An 18,578-nucleotide genomic window follows, 5' to 3' on the forward strand; every position below is an offset into this window, starting at 1 on the left:
TGAGTCTTATAATTTATCAATGTGTACATGCCCAATGTATATCATGATAAGATGGAATGTTGGTCCTCTTTATTAAATTTAAAATATATAGTCTAGGAGACCAATTGTATCATTTTTGGAGACTTTAATCCTACTTTCTACACATGAGGGAAGAAAGGTGGCTCGTTGGTAAGAGACCCTTTTAGAGAAAAATTGAAAGACCTTTTCTCCTCACTAGATTTTGTTGATCTAAAACCAATGAGAGAAAAATACACTTGACCCAACAAAAGGAGTGGGACTAGGATTATAATGCCCATACATGACATATTTCTTATCCATGGTTACCTTTTAGATCAAAATTCCACTCAATTATTTTAAATTCTAGCCTAGCTAGGATTAGAGAATTTCCCAATTTCTCTCCCATTCCTTCCCCCACAGAATTATGGATCGCTCCCCTTTCATTGCAATCCAATCTATAGAAATTTCTACAAACCTCGCTCTGATACCATGTAGAAAATCTGATGGTAGGTTAACCCGATAATGCAATATAAATCAAAGCAGAATACTATAACCTACTTCTACTATCAATTTGTGGAAGCTTAAAGATCGAGCTGAACAATATAACCAGAAGAAGAAGAATCAATGGCACAACACACATGAAATTACTTTTGGGGAAAGCCTCGGCTAAAAACCCCACACTATTGTATTATCATACATGGTGGAAATACATAGGAATTATACAAAGCCTTAGCTCTCATAGCTAGTCAGCTCTCAGTACAATCCTCTGGTGATTCCTATCCCTCGAATCACTGTAATCACACTTGTTATAGACAAACAGAAAGAAAATTAGGAACACCCGCCACGGTTCTCTGCTTCGTTTTCAAACCTTTGAATAAAATTTTTCACTTTTGTCAATAAAAACATAAACCCCTAAATCCAAACCCTTGTACGTCAATATCTCAAATAAATGTAAGGCAATTGTAGCCAAATTGGATGCATCATTACTAACAGGTGTCCTTAACACGCGCGTCTGCTCTTTCCGGCTACACTAAGGTTTCAAGTATATACATAATTTCTATATACCAAAGGTTGCATCTATCTTTTCACTAGTGTAACATAAGACAAATACAAACCCAACTAACTTGTGAATTCTCTAAAGTTGCACACTTCAACTACGAATTAGCTATTGCCCGCCTATTCAAGAGCCTCCAAGTTATCTCCAATGATATTTTATACATTGCAGAAGCTACAAATATATATAGAATTTCCCAACGCTTAAAAATCCATAACCACATATGAATTTGTCTAAAAAGTAACCAAAGCACTCCCACCAAAGGAAAAAAAATTGGCACCAAAAACCAGTTTCCTGGACGGTTCAAAACATCTAGATTTTGTGGAGAGTTCATCATAGTAAGAATAGTCAGTTTTCGTGGAAACTGGTTCATAGCTAGTGGTCACTGAGTAAGAATGGCCAGTTTTCGTGGAAACGAGGTTCATAGTCAAGTTTTCACGGGGGTTTCATAGGTAGGTGTCAAAGACATAAACTTCATAGCTAGCCAATTGGTTTCCCATTTTCATTGAAGCTGGAACCTAAGATTATTGATAGAGAACACATAAAATGGGATTAGGTTTTCGAAAATATTAGATTATTCATAGCAGGCATGACAGTCACCTAATAACATTGATTAAAATAAAAAAACAATTAAACAATTAAATTGATAAAAAATAAAAATAAAAACAAGTACACAATTAAGTTATGAACATTTATATATCTGTGTGTGTGTGTGTGTTAGAAATATAAATATGTTAGGTTTATCTATTTATATTTTAATCATATATTTGAATAAATTCAAACTTTTAACATGAAGTAAGGTTATGATTATTTATTTACTAAATGTAAATATGAAGATTTAACTCTAGATTTAAAGGACCTCACTTGAAGCAATGATGTTTAAAAATTAAATTTTATCACCAAATAAATATAAATATCAATATTTAACTATCTAAAAATTACCTTTACTAAAATTATAATCAAGGCATTGGTGCAAACACAAAATTAAGATTTACCCAAATATATATAAATGTCAATATTTGATTTGACTATACATGCAAACCATTGGTGAAAACAATAGATTCAATATTAAAACAATTAATTTCCTATGGATAACTCCATCCCTAGTCTCTTAATTTTAGCACTGCAACTTGATTCAGAGAAGAGGGTCTCTGAATTCATCCGCAATGTTAAAATTTAGAGACAATTAAGGGGTCTTCAGAATTTTAATGTCGTAGATGGATTCAGAGGCCCCTATGCCTATAAATTTTAACATTGTAGATGGATTTAGAGATCCCTCTGAGGAGATCTCTCAATCCACCTGCATTGTTTAAATTTAGTAAAATGTGACACTTCAGTATCAAAATTGCAATTTTCCATTTCCAATGTGACACAATTAAAAATTACTACAATAAATGACTAATTCATATATTTTGTCAAATATAATCTAATCATATATTTTAGTCTTGGACTAAATTAGTCATTTAAGTTAGTCACTTTTAGTTGGGTCATTTATTATCTACTCATATATTTTATCCCTAGACTAAATTAGTCATTTAAGTTAGTCGTTTTTAGTTGGATCACTTAAAATTGCTTAAATTTAGTAGTAAGTCACTTGAAATCATTGTGGTGACTAACTTTTATAGTCACCTAGTCACTAATTTCATCATTTTCTACTAGTGGGTATTGTATGACACCATCGATTATCACGACCTTTGAATGTGAGGGTGAATAATCTAGCCATGAAATATTTGGAACATATTCTGTGAGAAAGACAAAGACGGACAACTTGAAATAGATGCTCATGAAAATTTGATTCTCCCTCACCATCAAACTTAAATTCGGACAAGTTATGAATAACTTATGCATGGATGGTACAATTAATATATTAAGAAAAAACATCCCAAGATTATGATTTGGGGAAGATCCATTTTAAATAATAGATTCAACCCAGACTCAACGAGAAGAATGTATCATTTGCCCTCCTCCTAGCACAATTTTGTTGACAGTGTTGGAAATTCATCAACCAAGGGGATCTCCCCGATATGAAGTCCCAATTACACCTCACAACATTTGGTGTAGGATTCCCATCCCGTATAAAGGCCTGATTTACGAATCCGCAAATATCTACCTTGGCTCTAATTGTTACCACAAGAGAGTGATGCAATGTTTTTTTCAAAAAACAAGGGAGGCGTGCCTGGTGAGTGTAGTTGCAACTTTTTCAAGGTTCTTCTACTGCAAATCGGGATAAAGGTGGGCCTCTAAGTGAGAGGTAATAGTACCACCTAGGAAGAGACACACATGAGCGAGAAAGCTTTGTCTAACATCGAGCGGAATAGTCCACAACGGACATGATGGTCGTTACAACCAACATCAAGGAAATATATGTCTAGTATCCCGCAGAATAGTCCATAAGGATGGGACAACAATAACAGCCATTACGACACATTCTCAATAAGATAAGTACTAAAATAATAGAACTAGTTCAGCTATCTTAGTACAAGTGAAAGAAAACATGAAGTACAAACATCCATAAAATAATATTGCAAACATTCATAGTCCATGCATGAAGAACGTGATGGCCTTAAAAGGCTTATGTTATTAAGCAAAAGTTCCAAGACACATGTTTACAATGTACATCACTAGCCTGAATAGTGGGACATTAGAGCCATTCTTTGCTCCTCAAAGAACTAGTTGATCTCTCTAATTCCTCGCTGGAGAAGCCAAGGTGAAAAGTCATTTTATCATACAATGAGGTGGTATATATAACCAAGGGGTGATACTTCTCCTTTGTGAATCTTTGACAACCCTTATGACTCTTCAACTTCCTGTGAATTTTCAACTTACATGACTCTCCATATTCATGTGTCTCCTTTAGACTTCCACTTTACAATAATTTTGAATACAATATACATGGTCCACAAGAGTCATCTGCCATATGACCGCTCACGACATGACATGACATGAAACTATTGACATGTATTGCTTGATGATGTGATGATGTGGAAATGTCAAGTCATTGTTGCTGCTTAGTGTTGTATTTCTCCTTGGATATATGTCTTCTCTTCTCCTCCACGTGGCTTGGTGATGTGGAGTCTTCAATGATCTTAAGTCTTGGATGGTAGTCGCAAACATGTGTCCCTTTGCTTCATCTTGATATATTCACTTGTGCGTCCAGTTACAAGAGAGTCTTTAGGCATGCTTCCTTCCTTCTTCTCCTTCTTCATCATTTCACCATGACTCGATAGTGTACATGTTCATGCAATTCACTTGTGACGGGACAACATCAATCTGAAAATGCCCAATCTAATATGATGCATTATTATCCATGAAATGAGCGCGAGACAAGTCATGGGCTCAGAGAGAGGCCCAGTGGCTGTGAATTGTGCAGTTGCAGTAGACAGCGGAAGAGCTTGATCACTGAGACTGTGTAGTGGGTAGCTCAAGCTTGACTTAGGATCTTTTTTTGCACAGTCCCCAGTAAGGAAACAAATTGCGCAGTGCCCAGTGAGGTACATAATTGTGTGAATCAATTAGGCACTGGTTGTTGCAGGATGAGGCCTTGGGAGGACAACCTGCATAGTTTTAGGGGACAAGGGAGATTGGGCAGCGAAGAGGCTTGATGGCTAGAACTGCATAGTTTTTGGAGGCAATGAGCTCTAGCTGAGGGAAGGACACTGGAAGAAACATATGCACAATTTTAGGGGCCACAGGAGGCAAGGCTCTCTGCGCATTGCACAGTTCTAGCACGCAAGGGAAAATCTTGAGGAATATGTTTTTGCTTTGTCCCTCTTGTGGTCACGTTCCATCGCCTTTATGATATACTTGGCAGTAATTCTCGTTGTGTATGACATAAGACTTTCTTCTTTCTTTCACCAAAGCGCATATCGTTTCCCTTTAATTTGAATGTCCATTAAGCATGCCTAGTCCATTTTAAATGTTGTACGCGTTGATTTTGCATGATTCATGAGGTTCGTGTGAAACAAATTAAACATCCTTCACCCCTTCATCTATGTGATGTCACATCAGGGCATAAATTTAACATAAGCATTGCCTCGTTTGATATGTGTCCAAGCCACCTTCCCTTGATCTCCTGAAAAGAAGATGAAACAAAACCCATTAGTTTACCGAAATGATATACTCACGTATATATTTTGTATGAAAATAGTTCACTAAAGGAACATGAATCACAGACGCTTCAAATCAAGGTGTTGCAAATTGCATGGGTTGAGAAAATCATGCTTCAATCCGAGGATCGGTTTCAAATTTAGGCATTTCCGAGAGGCACTAATTCTAAGAGACTTCAATATTATGTGTTGCCTATGGTGGTGATGTACTTATAGAGTAAATGTCTCGAAGTACTTGTTAACATGCATCCTGGGTCTGCAATCACATGAGCCTAGTGCTAGAAGGATGCAAGGGAAAGTTATGCCTCTCCCAAACCCTAATTCCCATGTTGGGGTGGGGAACTAGTCGCGAACCCTAGGGGAACATGACATACAATGATTCTTACCATAATGCCAAGCGGTTTTGATGAGAATGCAACTCTAGAGTAGATGAATTTGGTTAAATCATGAAGGGAAACATTCTTGTGCCAATTTAGGGTTTCTCCCCAAACCCTAGTATGGCCAACATAATGAAATCCAGATTGGATTCTTGTCCACCCTTACACGGTGCTGTCATTGATTGAAAGGCATAGGGATAATCTCTGAAGTCGTGGGCAAGACATCACCCTTCCAAAACCCTAGTGAAATGGAAGGGTCGATGCGCGAGTTGGGGCATGACAAAAAAATGCAATATACATTGCACGATTACACAAGTGACTGCATTGACAGGGTATGATAAGAACAAGCCAGGGGGGATTATCCCATGAAAAACCGGAGTGTCCCTTAATGGCTTGAGGTGAGTAGAGGGGGACCCAAAATTTTAGATATGCCCAAAATTTGGGTATTGTTGTAGCGGCTACAACTCGGGCTCAACCAATATTTTACAAATTTTCCAGCAACACAACCCTAGTTGATTCCCTGAAGTCCTAATAAATAGAAACCACCTTCTACTAACTTCTTGAAGTTAAACTTTGATAGAGCATTTAGGGGTAATCTTGGCCTTGTGAGTTTTGGAGGGGTATTTAGATATTATCATGGATAAATTACTCACATTTAGATGGGAATTATAGGAAATGAAACTAATAATGTGGCTAAACTCTCATTCTTGGAGCAAGCCCTAATAATATCCAAGCATCTTTATTATAAAAAAATAACAGCATAAGGGTATTATAAAACTATTGTCCTAATGATAAAGAAACTACAAAATGGATCCAACCCCTCAAGTTCTCTAATAGATGGAAAACTAATGGTAGGCTTAACAAGAATCAAAGTCTTGAAAGTAATGGTATCCCTTGTACTATCACATATAAGAAGAACTGGAAATAATTGTTGGAAATAATACTGAGAGGGGGGGTGAATCAGTATTATCAGATCAGTAAAAACTTTCCAAAAACATATACGCTACTTCAATTAAGTGAACCCGCGTGTACACGCTACTGTGTCTAATGAGACTCGCGTATATCTAGAGATCTTATAATTCAGATAGATTAATCTTCAGTAAATGCATCAGAACATTATTAAGCATATTAACAGTAAACAGGTGCAGAATAACAGAACATAACATCACACAAGAGCCACACACATGAACACCATGATATAAGGTGGAAACCCAATGTGGGTGAAAACCACCTGCTGCAATTCGTCTCTTTCTTCTTTAATAAGAAACTTCTTTTACAATGTACTGGTGCAGTCCTTTACCAGTACGCAGGCTACAACCTACAGAGGGCTACAACCCTCTCTCTCGTTTTCCAACTACTTCTGGAAGGGAGCTACAACCCCCTCAGCTCTTGTACTAGCCGATCCATTTACTAGTACGTAGGTGCTGACCCTACAACCTTCTTTCCTTCAGGGACCACGTTTCATCAATTTTCAGACTGGATCCAAGAGTACAAAACAAACATTACTGCAATACAATCATCAACTTATACTTGCATCATAATTCATTAAATAACCCAATACTGAATCACTGAAACCCTGTCATCAAGATCACAGAACCCAAACCAGAGCCCAGAACTCTGCAACAACCACCAGAATCAGCAGCAACCTGAAATATCAAATCTTATTATGCATACGCTACTTCACTGTACCAAAACCGCGTGTATACGCGCTTTCACCAAAGGCAACCTGCGTGCAGATCTAGAAATAATTACTTATGCCTTCGCTGTCAGATCTGACCCTTGCCAAGCGTCCCGAACAGATAAACAGCAATACTAGATCTTCTCACTTCATCAGACACACAATGCTTGCTACCACTTGCCTAATGATCTTCTCCTTATATAGCCTTAGGTACTTCACAATACCACGGTCCAAAACCATAGTAACACAATACCATCAACCTCAAAACGAGGGATCGACACGCCCATCGAGACACCATGGTCCGAAACCATAGGCACAACTTCCAAGGACTAACCGCCACGGACCAAAGGTACTTTTCCACATACACGCTCTTTTACTGAAGCCAACCTGCGTGTACACGCGACTTGATATATAGAGAACCTGCGTATACGCGACTTGGTATATAGTGAACTTGCTTGTATACACGACTTGGGCTTAACGAACCTGCGTGTATGAACTTTCTTGGCATGCTGTATTAAGATCTGTCCTATGATTAAGTTGCCATCACCTGTACCAACCTCTGAGCACCTGTACCGACCTCTGAGTGAGTTGCCATCAAGGACAACACTTGAATCATAATGCCAACAATCTCCCCCTTTGGACTTGATGGCAACCACCACACCAAGTCACTCTCCCCCTTTGACATCAAGGGCAAAGGGCGGACCAAGATATTTTCTTCTTTGGTATACCTTCTGTTGTCCATACTGCTGTCCATACTCTCCCTGAGTACATGCTGAAGTTTCTGATTTGGCTCCCCCTTTGTTTATGCCAAAGTGTACCAATCTATCCACGCTCCCCCTGAGCAGATGTAGGTTCTAAGACCAGCCATTCAGATCTGTACCATAAGCATCAGCCTGCAATACTATTCCATTGATCAAACAACAAGATGTATCATTTAGTTTCATCAGCCACTTCTAACCATAATGCCAACAATGAATTATTTGAAGTATATGCTCCCCCTGAGTGTGAGCCAACCATGACTGAACCATTTCCTGAGTCTGTTCTGCTCCCCCTGAGCCTGAGCCAACCATGACTGAACCTGGGTTTGTTCTGCTGCCCTTCCTTCATATATGCGATTTTGCAGCATGTAACTCGCGTATATACGTGACCTGTCTTCATTATATCAGCGTATGCAGGATGGAATACTGAATTTCATCACTTTCAGATTCCCCTGTGTCTGTTATGTCAGCTGTCTGAATTATGCCACACCTTTCTGTCTCTGTCTTCTTTAGTTCCTGGAACTGTGATGATGTATGGTCCTCTTGTTTTGAATTTTGAAATCTGCTCCTGCATTCCCTTGCTTTATGCCCATAGTTGTTGCATGTATAACACCTTACATTTTTCATGTTCCTTCTATCACAATCAATTGCTTTGTGTCCATATGCATTGCAGGCAAAGCAATATCCTCTGAAATACCTGGGATGTGATGATCTTTCTTGAACCATTCTACTTCTACATCTGGCTGCAACATGTCCAAGATTATGACATACATAACATTCAACATTATTCAGTGGAGAAAATAATCGTCTATCACGTCCATAGTTAGGAGTAAAGGATCTTCCTTGAGGAATTTCTTTCCTTGGTTGTTCCTTGTTGAGCATTTGAGATTTCTCATTAGAGTTTCTTGCCTCACCTTGTGAACTAGATTCACCTTCAACATATTCATGAAAACCAAGACCAGTCTTGATAGTAGGAGACCTTTGACTACTAAGAATATCATCCAAGACTTTAGAGCTATCTTGAAATCGTAACAGCTTATCCTTTTCTTCTATTTTACCTTTCAAGATATTTACCTCAACTTGATGTTGTTCTTCCTTTTTCAGATATTGATTCCTTAGGTCTTCTTCAGCTTTTCTTCCTTCTTCCACTTGTCGCTTTAGTTTGATCACTTCATGTTCTTGATCTTCAAGAGCTTCTTTGATCTGTTCTCTTGATTTTTTAAGATCTTCTTTTAGAGAGAGGATCTTTGATTCAAGCCTTTGAATAGTTATGCTCTGATCCTTTACTACATCCTGCAATTTCTCCCTTACCCTGGTTACTGTCTCCAATTGTTCATTTAATTTGGTAACTTCTTCAGTTTCTGCATTCTTCTTTTCATGTGCCATGAGACTTTTAATATCTTTGCTATTATTGGATGAAGCATTCTTCTTTTCATATGCCATGAGACTTCTAATATCTTCACTATCATTGAATGGACTTGTAATATGGGTATAATAGCTTCTACCATCTTCTTCAGATATCTTTCCTTTGTTATGAGGGCATCTAGCAGCATAGTGACCAACTCTACCACATAGAAAACATTTGAAAGGTAGCTTACCTTTGAACCGTCCAGTTCCCCGTTCAAGATTCTTGACAAAATTTACCTCATCTTCTTCCTCTGACACTTCGAATGCGGCTTCTGGTGGTACTTCTTGTCGCATTTCAAAAGCAGTTAAGATCCCGTGAAGCTGTGACATGGTGATTTTCTGCACATTCTCCTTTTCTTCTATGGCAGATACTTTAGAATCAAATTTAGCAGACAGAGATCTCAAAACCTTTTCAACTAAGACAACTTCCTCAAATTCTTCACCCAGATCCCTCATACAATTCACAATCTCATCCATACGCAAGAAATAATTAGCTATGCTTTCATTACTATGCATCTTAAGTGTTTCATACTGGATTCTGAGAGTTTGAAGCTTTGCTCTTTTTACCTGATCATCTCCTTCATAGCTTGTCACGATTTTGTCCCATATTTCCTTAGCTGATTTGAAATGCATGATCTTCATAAATTCTGATTGTGTCAAACTACTCAATAGGACAGTAACAGCTTTGGCATTGAGCTCATATTGCTTTTTCTCTGCTGGATCTGTAGGGGTTGCTGATGGGAATTTGTATCCTCCTTCTACGATTCCCCAAATTTCTGCTCCAAGTGATTGTAGATATGCAGTGGTTCTTATCTTCCAGTGAGTAAAATTGTTCCCGTCAAAGACTGGTGGCCTGATGTGTGCCTCTCTTTCTGGATTAGCCATTCTGATGGATCTTTTCCTTCAAGCGATCAAGCTTCCTCTGAAGGACCTGCTCCGATACCAATTGTTGGAAATAATACTGAGAGGGGGGGTGAATCAGTATTATCAGATCAGTAAAAACTTTCCAAAAACATATACGCTACTTCAATTAAGTGAACCCGCGTGTACACGCTACTGTGTCTAATGAGACTCGCGTATATCTAGAGATCTTATAATTCAGATAGCTTAATCTTCAGTAAATGCATCAGAACATTATTAAGCATATTAACAGTAAACAGGTGCAGAATAACAGAATAGAACATCACACAAGAGCCACACACATGAACACCATGATATAAGGTGGAAACCCAATGTGGGTGAAAACCACCTGCTGCAATTCGTCTCTTTCTTCTTTAATAAGAAACTTCTTTTACAATGTACTGGTGCAGTCCTTTACCAGTACGCAGGCTACAACCTGCAGAGGGCTACAACCCTCTCTCTCGTTTTCCAACTACTTCTGGAAGGGAGCTACAACCCCCTCAGCTCTTGTACTAGCCGATCCATTTACTAGTACGTAGGTGCTGACCCTACAACCTTCTTTCCTTCAGGGACCACGTTTCATCAATTTTTAGACTGGATCCAAGAGTACAAAACAAACATTACTGCAATACAATCATCAACTTATACTTGCATCATAATTCATTAAACAACCCAATACTGAATCACTGAAACCCTGTCATCAAGATCACAGAACCCAAACCAGAGCCCAGAACTCTGCAACAACCACCAGAATCAGTAGCAACCTGAAATATCAAATCTTATTATGCATACGCTACTTCACTGTACCAAAACCGCGTGTATACGCGCTTTCACCAAAGGCAACCCGCGTGCAGATCTAGAAATAATTACTTATGCCTTCGCTGTCAGATCCGACCCTTGCCAAGCGTCCCGAACAGATAAACAGCAATACCAGATCTTCTCACTTCATCAGACACACAATGCTTGCTACCACTTGCCTAATGATCTTCTCCTTATATAGCCTTAGGTACTTCACAATACCACGGTCCAAAACCATAGTAACACAATACCATCAACCTCAAAACGAGGGATCGACACACCCGTCGAGACACCATGGTCCGAAACCATAGGCACAACTTCCAAGGACTAACCGCCACGGACCAAAGGTACTTTTCCACATACACGCTCTTTTACTGAAGCCAACCTGCGTGTACACGCGACTTGATATATAGAGAACCTGCGTATACGCGACTTGGTATATAGTGAACTTGCTTGTATACGCGACTTGGGCTTAACGAACCTGCGTGTATGAACTTTCTTGGCATGTTGTACTAAGATCTGTCCTCTGATTAAGTTGCCATCACCTGTACCAACCTCTGAGCACCTGTACCAATCTCTGAGCACCTGTACCAACCTCTGAGTGAGTTGCCATCAAGGACAACACTTGAATCATAATGCCAACAATAAGTTGGCAAATAAAATAGTTAACAAAGGTGTACAATACAAAGTAGATATGTCGGAAAAAGATTATCCATCCTCTTCTTGATGCGCTAAGAACCTTGTGCGAAGAAATTGTAGAAATGGACAAAGCTCCCCAAGGTGGATGCACATCTGGTGAGGTGAGCTCCTTGCATTGAGATTGTGAACATATATTTAATATGGGTGGCAAGCTTCCTATCAAATGTGCTCTGGATGGCCTAGCATAAAAATATGCTTGCATGGTAATTTGGTTAGTTTGTGGGAGGGCATTGTGATGATATCCTTCATTGCGTGGGAATCTAGTGAAGGGAAATTTGTTTTCAATTCTAAACGCAAGAGCACTAGAGTATTAGTTAGGGTGATTAACAGGAATGAAATAATGTATCATAACATAGGATGGAGTAATGGAAATAGAGGAGGGAGTGTTGAAGCTCTCAATATAATTTATTGTGTTCCTTGCCACTATTTCTCATGGGAAGTCCTAGCCTTTTATAGTCTTATTTTCAAAGATTATAGGTTTGGAAAGAAGGAAATTCAAAATCAATCTTATAATAGAATTGTCCTTGCATGCAAGATTGATGATAATGTACAATTAGAAAATACTTAGTACAGGGTGCACTACCTCTAGTTTGTTGCAAAATTAGCTAAGGTTTCTCAGGTTTGCCGCAATTGTAATTTATGTTCTGCACAACCATTTAGTTGTAGACATTTTTCTATCAACATTCTGCGGGAGTTATGGGTTAATTATCTTTGGGATATTTATCCCCTCTCTGGAACTCCTAATTCGAGGAGGCATGTTTTTTATGAATTAATTTGAGCTTTTTCAACCTCCATTTCACCTCCTACCTCTAATGTTTCTATTTCTTGGGAGTGCCCTGCTCATTGTTAAGTCGGTTTATCCTTCTCTAACATCCTAGTGACCGTCGTTCCCCTTATAGGAGTTTCTACTATCTCTCTTTTGCCTCTCCTCCCTATCTAAACTCTGTATTTGATTTCTCCTTTCCTCGCTTGGACCTTAAACTCAAATCATCCCCTCCCTGGTGCCCTCTAGTCATGGCAAGGGGTTATCTCTCCTGCGCTCACCATGGAGGTAGAAGAGCACAACCCGACCCTTCCCTTGCCGCTAATCTTGCTTCCCCCTCTTATCCAAACCCAAGCCCAATCAATAGCTCAACTGTTATGACCCAATATAGAGAAATAATCCTTGAAGTACTTGCAAGAGTAATCTTTGATGGGGAAGAACAAGTCTAAGAAGCCAGAATTTGTATTCCGGATAGGAAAGTGGATTTTGCAACCAGTGAATGGATACTTTACATGGATAACTCTATCAAAGCATGTACCTCCTCTTACAAGCAAACCATTAATCTTTACTAGCATACTAAAACACTCATGGGAAGAGTTCTTACTCGCAGAACATACTCTCACCAGAGAATTACCATCTACATAGAAAAACATTCTGAGCATGCTCTGATTTTTCATTACAAATAATGAATGGTTGAAGTACACAATATGTAAAATTAATACAATAACTAAAAGTATAAAATATAAAAAATATCATAATTGTAGTAATACAAAATTGTTAACCTTAATTTTTAAGCACATTAATAAGTAGTTTTATAAAATTATGTTTTGTTAACTATAAAATTACATACAAGTCAAATAAAATAATGTTTTTTTCTTAACAAACTAAAGGTTAATTTAAATAATAAAATTGTGAACAATATGTTTTTCTTCACTGTTGGTTGAATGGTGGGTTCAATACAGGTAGACTAAGTTGGATTATATTTGTCAATCTCATGTGTGACCTTTTGAGGATAAAAAATATAACAATTTTTTACACTCAAATATATCTATCTAGATTGTAACAAGGTTTTCATAAACCAATTCAACATGAGAATTATTATATTTATTTGTTTATTTTTTATATAACTAAATATTTATTTTAATTTCCTGGATTGCAATAAATTATTAAAAACACAAATCTTTATTTCTCAAATGCTTGTGCACTTCAAATTTCAAAAAAAAAAAATCCCTAATGTAATTTAGGGTGTCACTAGCAAATCAAAATACAAATAAACATTAAAACATAAATTTTATTAACTGATGTGAAAAGTAATTTACTATGTCTGGTTAGCAAATCAACATACAAATAAACATTAAAACATGAATTTTAATAACTGACGTGAAAAAAATTAATGATTTATGTACAGTGAGATGGGATGGGTAACATTACTCAAGAGGTTCGAGTTGGTGATTGCCTTGAGCAGCCAATGACCCACGTCAACGTCAATAATTCCAAAGCAACCTGCAATTGAAATAAGTTAATAGAACACCTGCATATAAACCAATCACAATTACTTCATCACCATTCACACGCATAATCAAACTCGGGTAAACAGAAAATCTTCGAATGCACTTATTCTTTTCCATATCTACGATCCAAAAACAATGTAATTAATGAAACAAATTAAGAATGGGAATTCAAATCATGACTTCTTTGTGCAGATGAAAAGAAAACGAAATCATGAAGCATGACATATTTGTGCATATATTATGGGTTGGTCTACTTGCGTTGCCATTACCTGGTGGCATAAGTTGGCGATGTTGGGTTTGTTGTTGTTCATGGTTTTGTTGTTGCCGGTGTTGATTTTATTGTCGCTGTTGTGGCCGATGATGGGATTGGCTTACCTGGTGGCATACGCTGCCGATGTTCACGGTGTTGATTTTGTTGTCGTTGTTGTTGCTGATGATGGTATTGTCTTTATCCGGGTGTTGGGGCCGATAACGTTTTTTCACCTGTCGTCGACCATCTACTTGATCACCAATATGGCTACGAAACAGTGGATCAAGTGCTTCAGCATGGCTACGAAACAGTGGCTCATCAAGTACTTCGCAATTCGGCTCAAGGACTTCACCATGGCTACGAAACCTTGGATCAAGTATTCACCATGTCTACGAAACAGTGGCTCAAGTACTTCGCAATTCGGCTCAAGGACTTCACCATGGCTATGAAACAGTGGATCAAGTGCTTCACCATGGCTACGAGACAGTGGCTCATCAAGTACTTCGCAATTCGGCTCAAGGACTTCACCATGGCTACGAAACATTGGATCAAGTACTTACCATGTCTACGAAACAGTGGCTCAAGTACTTCGCAATTCGGCTCAAGGACTTCACCATGGCTACGAAACATTGGATCAAGTACTTCACCATGGCTACGAAACAGTGGATCAAGTACTTCACCGTGGCTCAAGTACTTCACTAACTGTGATTCAATGAAAGAAGGAAAATCATGACGTTTTTGTGCAGATGAAAAGAAAGCGAAATCATAAACCACGACATATTTCAAGTACTTCACTAACCGTGATTCAATAACAGTGTAATTAATGAAGCGAAAGAAGGAAAATCATGACGTCTTTGTGCAGATGAAAAGAAAGCGAAATCATAAACCACGACATATTTGTGCATATGCTGCACTGAAGAAAATTGGTTACTGGCGTTACCTTGTGGATATGATGTGCCATTGATATTTATGTTCACGGTGTTGCTGTTGATGATCGTTTTGTTGCCGCTGTTGTCGCCGACGATGGGACAGCCATCGATCCTGGTGTTGCGGCCGATGACGTTCTTGTAGCCGCAGTTGTACCTATCGTCGACCATCTTGTTATTGAGCCCTGATAGTGGAAAATCTGAAAAACATAATGCCAAATACATTATTAATATGATAAACATTATAAATATTTAACCAGAAACCTTTATTTAACATAATTAATTCAACTAAACCTTTATTTAACATAATTAATTCAACAAATTAATGAATTAATTATTGAAACTTTTATCCTTCAACATTATAATATTTGAAATATTATAACATTTTAATTATCACACCAAATAATGTTTTAATGAATTAATTATTGAAACTTTTATCCTTCAACATTATAATATTTGAAATATTATAACATTTTAATTATCACACCAAATAATGTTTAAATAAATAACATTCAGAAAAAAGTTTACATTTAAATCATTTTATTTATCAAAACTACATTCAAATAATTTTAATTTATACAAGCTTCTGTTTCCCTTCAAAAACAAAAATTAATTAATTAATTAAGTAAAATAAATTTATTTCTGAGCAATAGCAAATTTGCCGGCTCCATTCATTATCTTCCCTACTCTATCCTCCATGTATTGGTCCATTATTCATTGACTTTTTCACACATCTAATGTTGATGATGAACCACAGAGTAAAATGATGAATGCGATGACTTCGGAAAATAACACTATACAAAATAAAGAGTTATTGATTCAAACCCTAATCACTAAAAATGCAATGGCTCAACCTCCTAGAGGAGGCTTGCCTCCTTCCCCTTCTCCTCCATCGAACATCACCACTTTCAATGCTCTTAATCCTACTCAAAACAAAACCTTGAAACCCTCAAAGTCTATGTTTCTAGAATTCTTGGAGGAGATCCCTAAAGTTGCAGTTCATGCCCTGTAATCCTGAACCATGGCCCTTTGGCTTGCAAATTGCAGCCTCGTAGGATAATTTAGAAGGATATGGCTTTCCCCTTACACACTAGCCATATGGGTGAACAAGAACTGTAAATCACTAATAAAAGCTAGAACCTCTCTTTCTTTTTGTGGCAAAGGTTTTTTTTTATCTTTCTCTTTGAAGAGAAAGAGGACAGGGCCCTAATATTTAGAAGCAACCCTTATTTCATGGGAACACAAGAACTATATCTAAACAAATGGAACCCATAGTTCAACCCAAAAAATGGCATCCCCTCAACTATCCTAGTTTGGGTTAAGCTACCTCACCTCCCCTTGAACTACTATAATGAAGATACCCTCAAAAATATCAAAAAAAAATTGGGGAAATATATTGATAAAGTTGAGCCTAAAGAAGGAATGTTTTCTTATGCTGAAATATGTGTTGAAGTATAACTAGAAAAAGGGTTACCAAAGGCCATCCAGCTCTCTTAGACAATTGGAGTTTTATTCAACAAGTATACTATGATCAAAACCCATTCAAGTACAAATATTGCCATGTATATGGTCATTTCGCAAGGAATTACCCAAAAGCAACCATAGAAGAGAAGTTGGAGAACAAAGGTAACAACCAAAAAGGAGACAAGAAAGACAAGACCCCCAAAAAACTGTCCCAATCCAATCCCTGTGCATCTAAGACCCATCCTCTTCCGAACAACAACAAAACAGAAACATCTCCCTCAAAAGCCCTAAACCCCTTGTTTTCCTCACCTTAACTACTATGAAATCTTGTCCAAATAAGACTTTCCAAAAATTAATGAAAGTAGGGTAAATGATGGAGAGAAGGAAGGGAAATGCCCCCCTTGGAAGGTCCCCTTTCCCAATCAATGGAGACACTACCTTTTCATTCCTAAGAAGCTAGACCATCTATCTCTAGAATCTTTGGAACACCAAGTTCTAACATAGGTCTAGTTCTCCCTGAGATTGAGTTGATAAAAGGACATTCAAAGGATGAGATAGTAAAAGATTTGGTAGTGAACAAAGTCGCAAAGAAGGCAAGGAGAAAAACAAAGAGGGACGAGAAGAATAAATAAAATAAAGACAAGAGCATGGGCACAAAACACACCATAGAAGGTTGTTATAATAGAAACACTAGAAGCTCCAAAATCCAGGACGGTTTAGTTCATCCTCCCGAAGGAGCTCCAAAAAGCAACTAATAATAATGAATATCATCTCCTAAAACTACAATGATATGGGGAGTGAATAAAATGGGAATTTAGTTAAAATTATAACCAAAATAAAAACCCTACGAATCATTGTGCTCCAAGAGACCAAATTGGCGGAAAATGCCATCGTCCCCAAAAGCAAAATAATTTGGAAAAGAGGTGAAGTAAGAGAAATTGATTCAAGCGGGGCGTTTAGAGGTATATGCACATTGTGGTCTTCGTCCCACTTCCAACTTCTCTGGGAGTTCTCCTCTAGTCATTGGATAGATGTAAATCTTCTACACAACTCCTTATGTGAGTCTTATAATTTATCAATGTGTACATGCCCAATGTATATCATGATAAGATGGAATGTTGGTCCTCTTTATTAAATTTAAAATATATAGTCTAGGAGACCAATTGTATCATTTTTGGAGACTTTAATCCTACTTTCTACACATGAGGGAAGAAAGGTGGCTCGTTGGTAAGAGACCCTTTTAGAGAAAAATTGAAAGACCTTTCCTCCTCACTAGATTTTGTTGATCTAAAACCAATGAGAGAAAAATACACTCATCCAACAAAAGGAGTGGGCCTAGGAATATAATGCCCATACATGACATATTTCTTATCCATGGTTACCTTTTAGATCAAAATTCCACTCAATTATTTTAAATTCTAGCCTAGCTAGGATTAGAGAATTTCCCAATTTCTCTTCCATTCCTTCCCCCACAAAATTATGGTCTACTTGCGTTGCCATTACCTGGTGGCATAAGTTGCCGATGTTGGGTTTGTTGGTGTTCATGGTTTTGTTGTCGCCGGTGTTGATTTTATTGTCGCTGTTGTGGCCGATGATGGGATTGGCTTACCTGGTGGCATACGTTGCCGATGTTCACGGTGTTGATTTTGTTGTCGTTGTTGTTGCTGATGATGGTATTGTCTTGATCCGGGTGTTGGGGCCGATGACGTTTTTTCACCTGTCGTCGACCATGTACTTGATCACCAATATGGCTACGACCATGGCTACGAAACAGTGGCTCATCAACTACTTCGCAATTCGGCTCAAGAACTTCACCATGGCTACGAAACATTGGATCAAGTACTTCACCATGTCTACGAAACAGTGGCTCAAGTACTTCGCAATTCGGCT

General features: G+C 37.9%; 1 protein-coding gene across 1 annotated transcript in view; it reads right to left on the bottom strand.

The window, feature by feature from the left end:
• Positions 1-14,984, bottom strand: part of LOC149165167 (uncharacterized) — a 34,428-nt gene extending 19,444 nt beyond the window's left edge. Inside the window, exons 1-2 of the mRNA XM_089431087.1 lie at positions 14,318-14,984; positions 13,969-14,040 (exon numbers count right to left, since the gene is read on the bottom strand). Coding sequence (XP_089287213.1) covers positions 13,969-14,040; positions 14,318-14,327 — 82 coding nt within the window. The 5' untranslated portion in view covers positions 14,328-14,984. The remainder of the gene's footprint in view (positions 1-13,968; positions 14,041-14,317) is intronic.
• Positions 14,985-18,578: the final 3,594 nt, after the last annotated feature.

The sequence above is a fragment of the Pinus tabuliformis genome, chromosome 5_1 (genome assembly GCF_031772625.1).
Source record: "Pinus tabuliformis cultivar Carrire ecotype Pingquan chromosome 5_1, CPIR1, whole genome shotgun sequence".
In the NCBI taxonomy this organism is placed as follows: Eukaryota; Viridiplantae; Streptophyta; class Pinopsida; order Pinales; family Pinaceae; genus Pinus; species Pinus tabuliformis.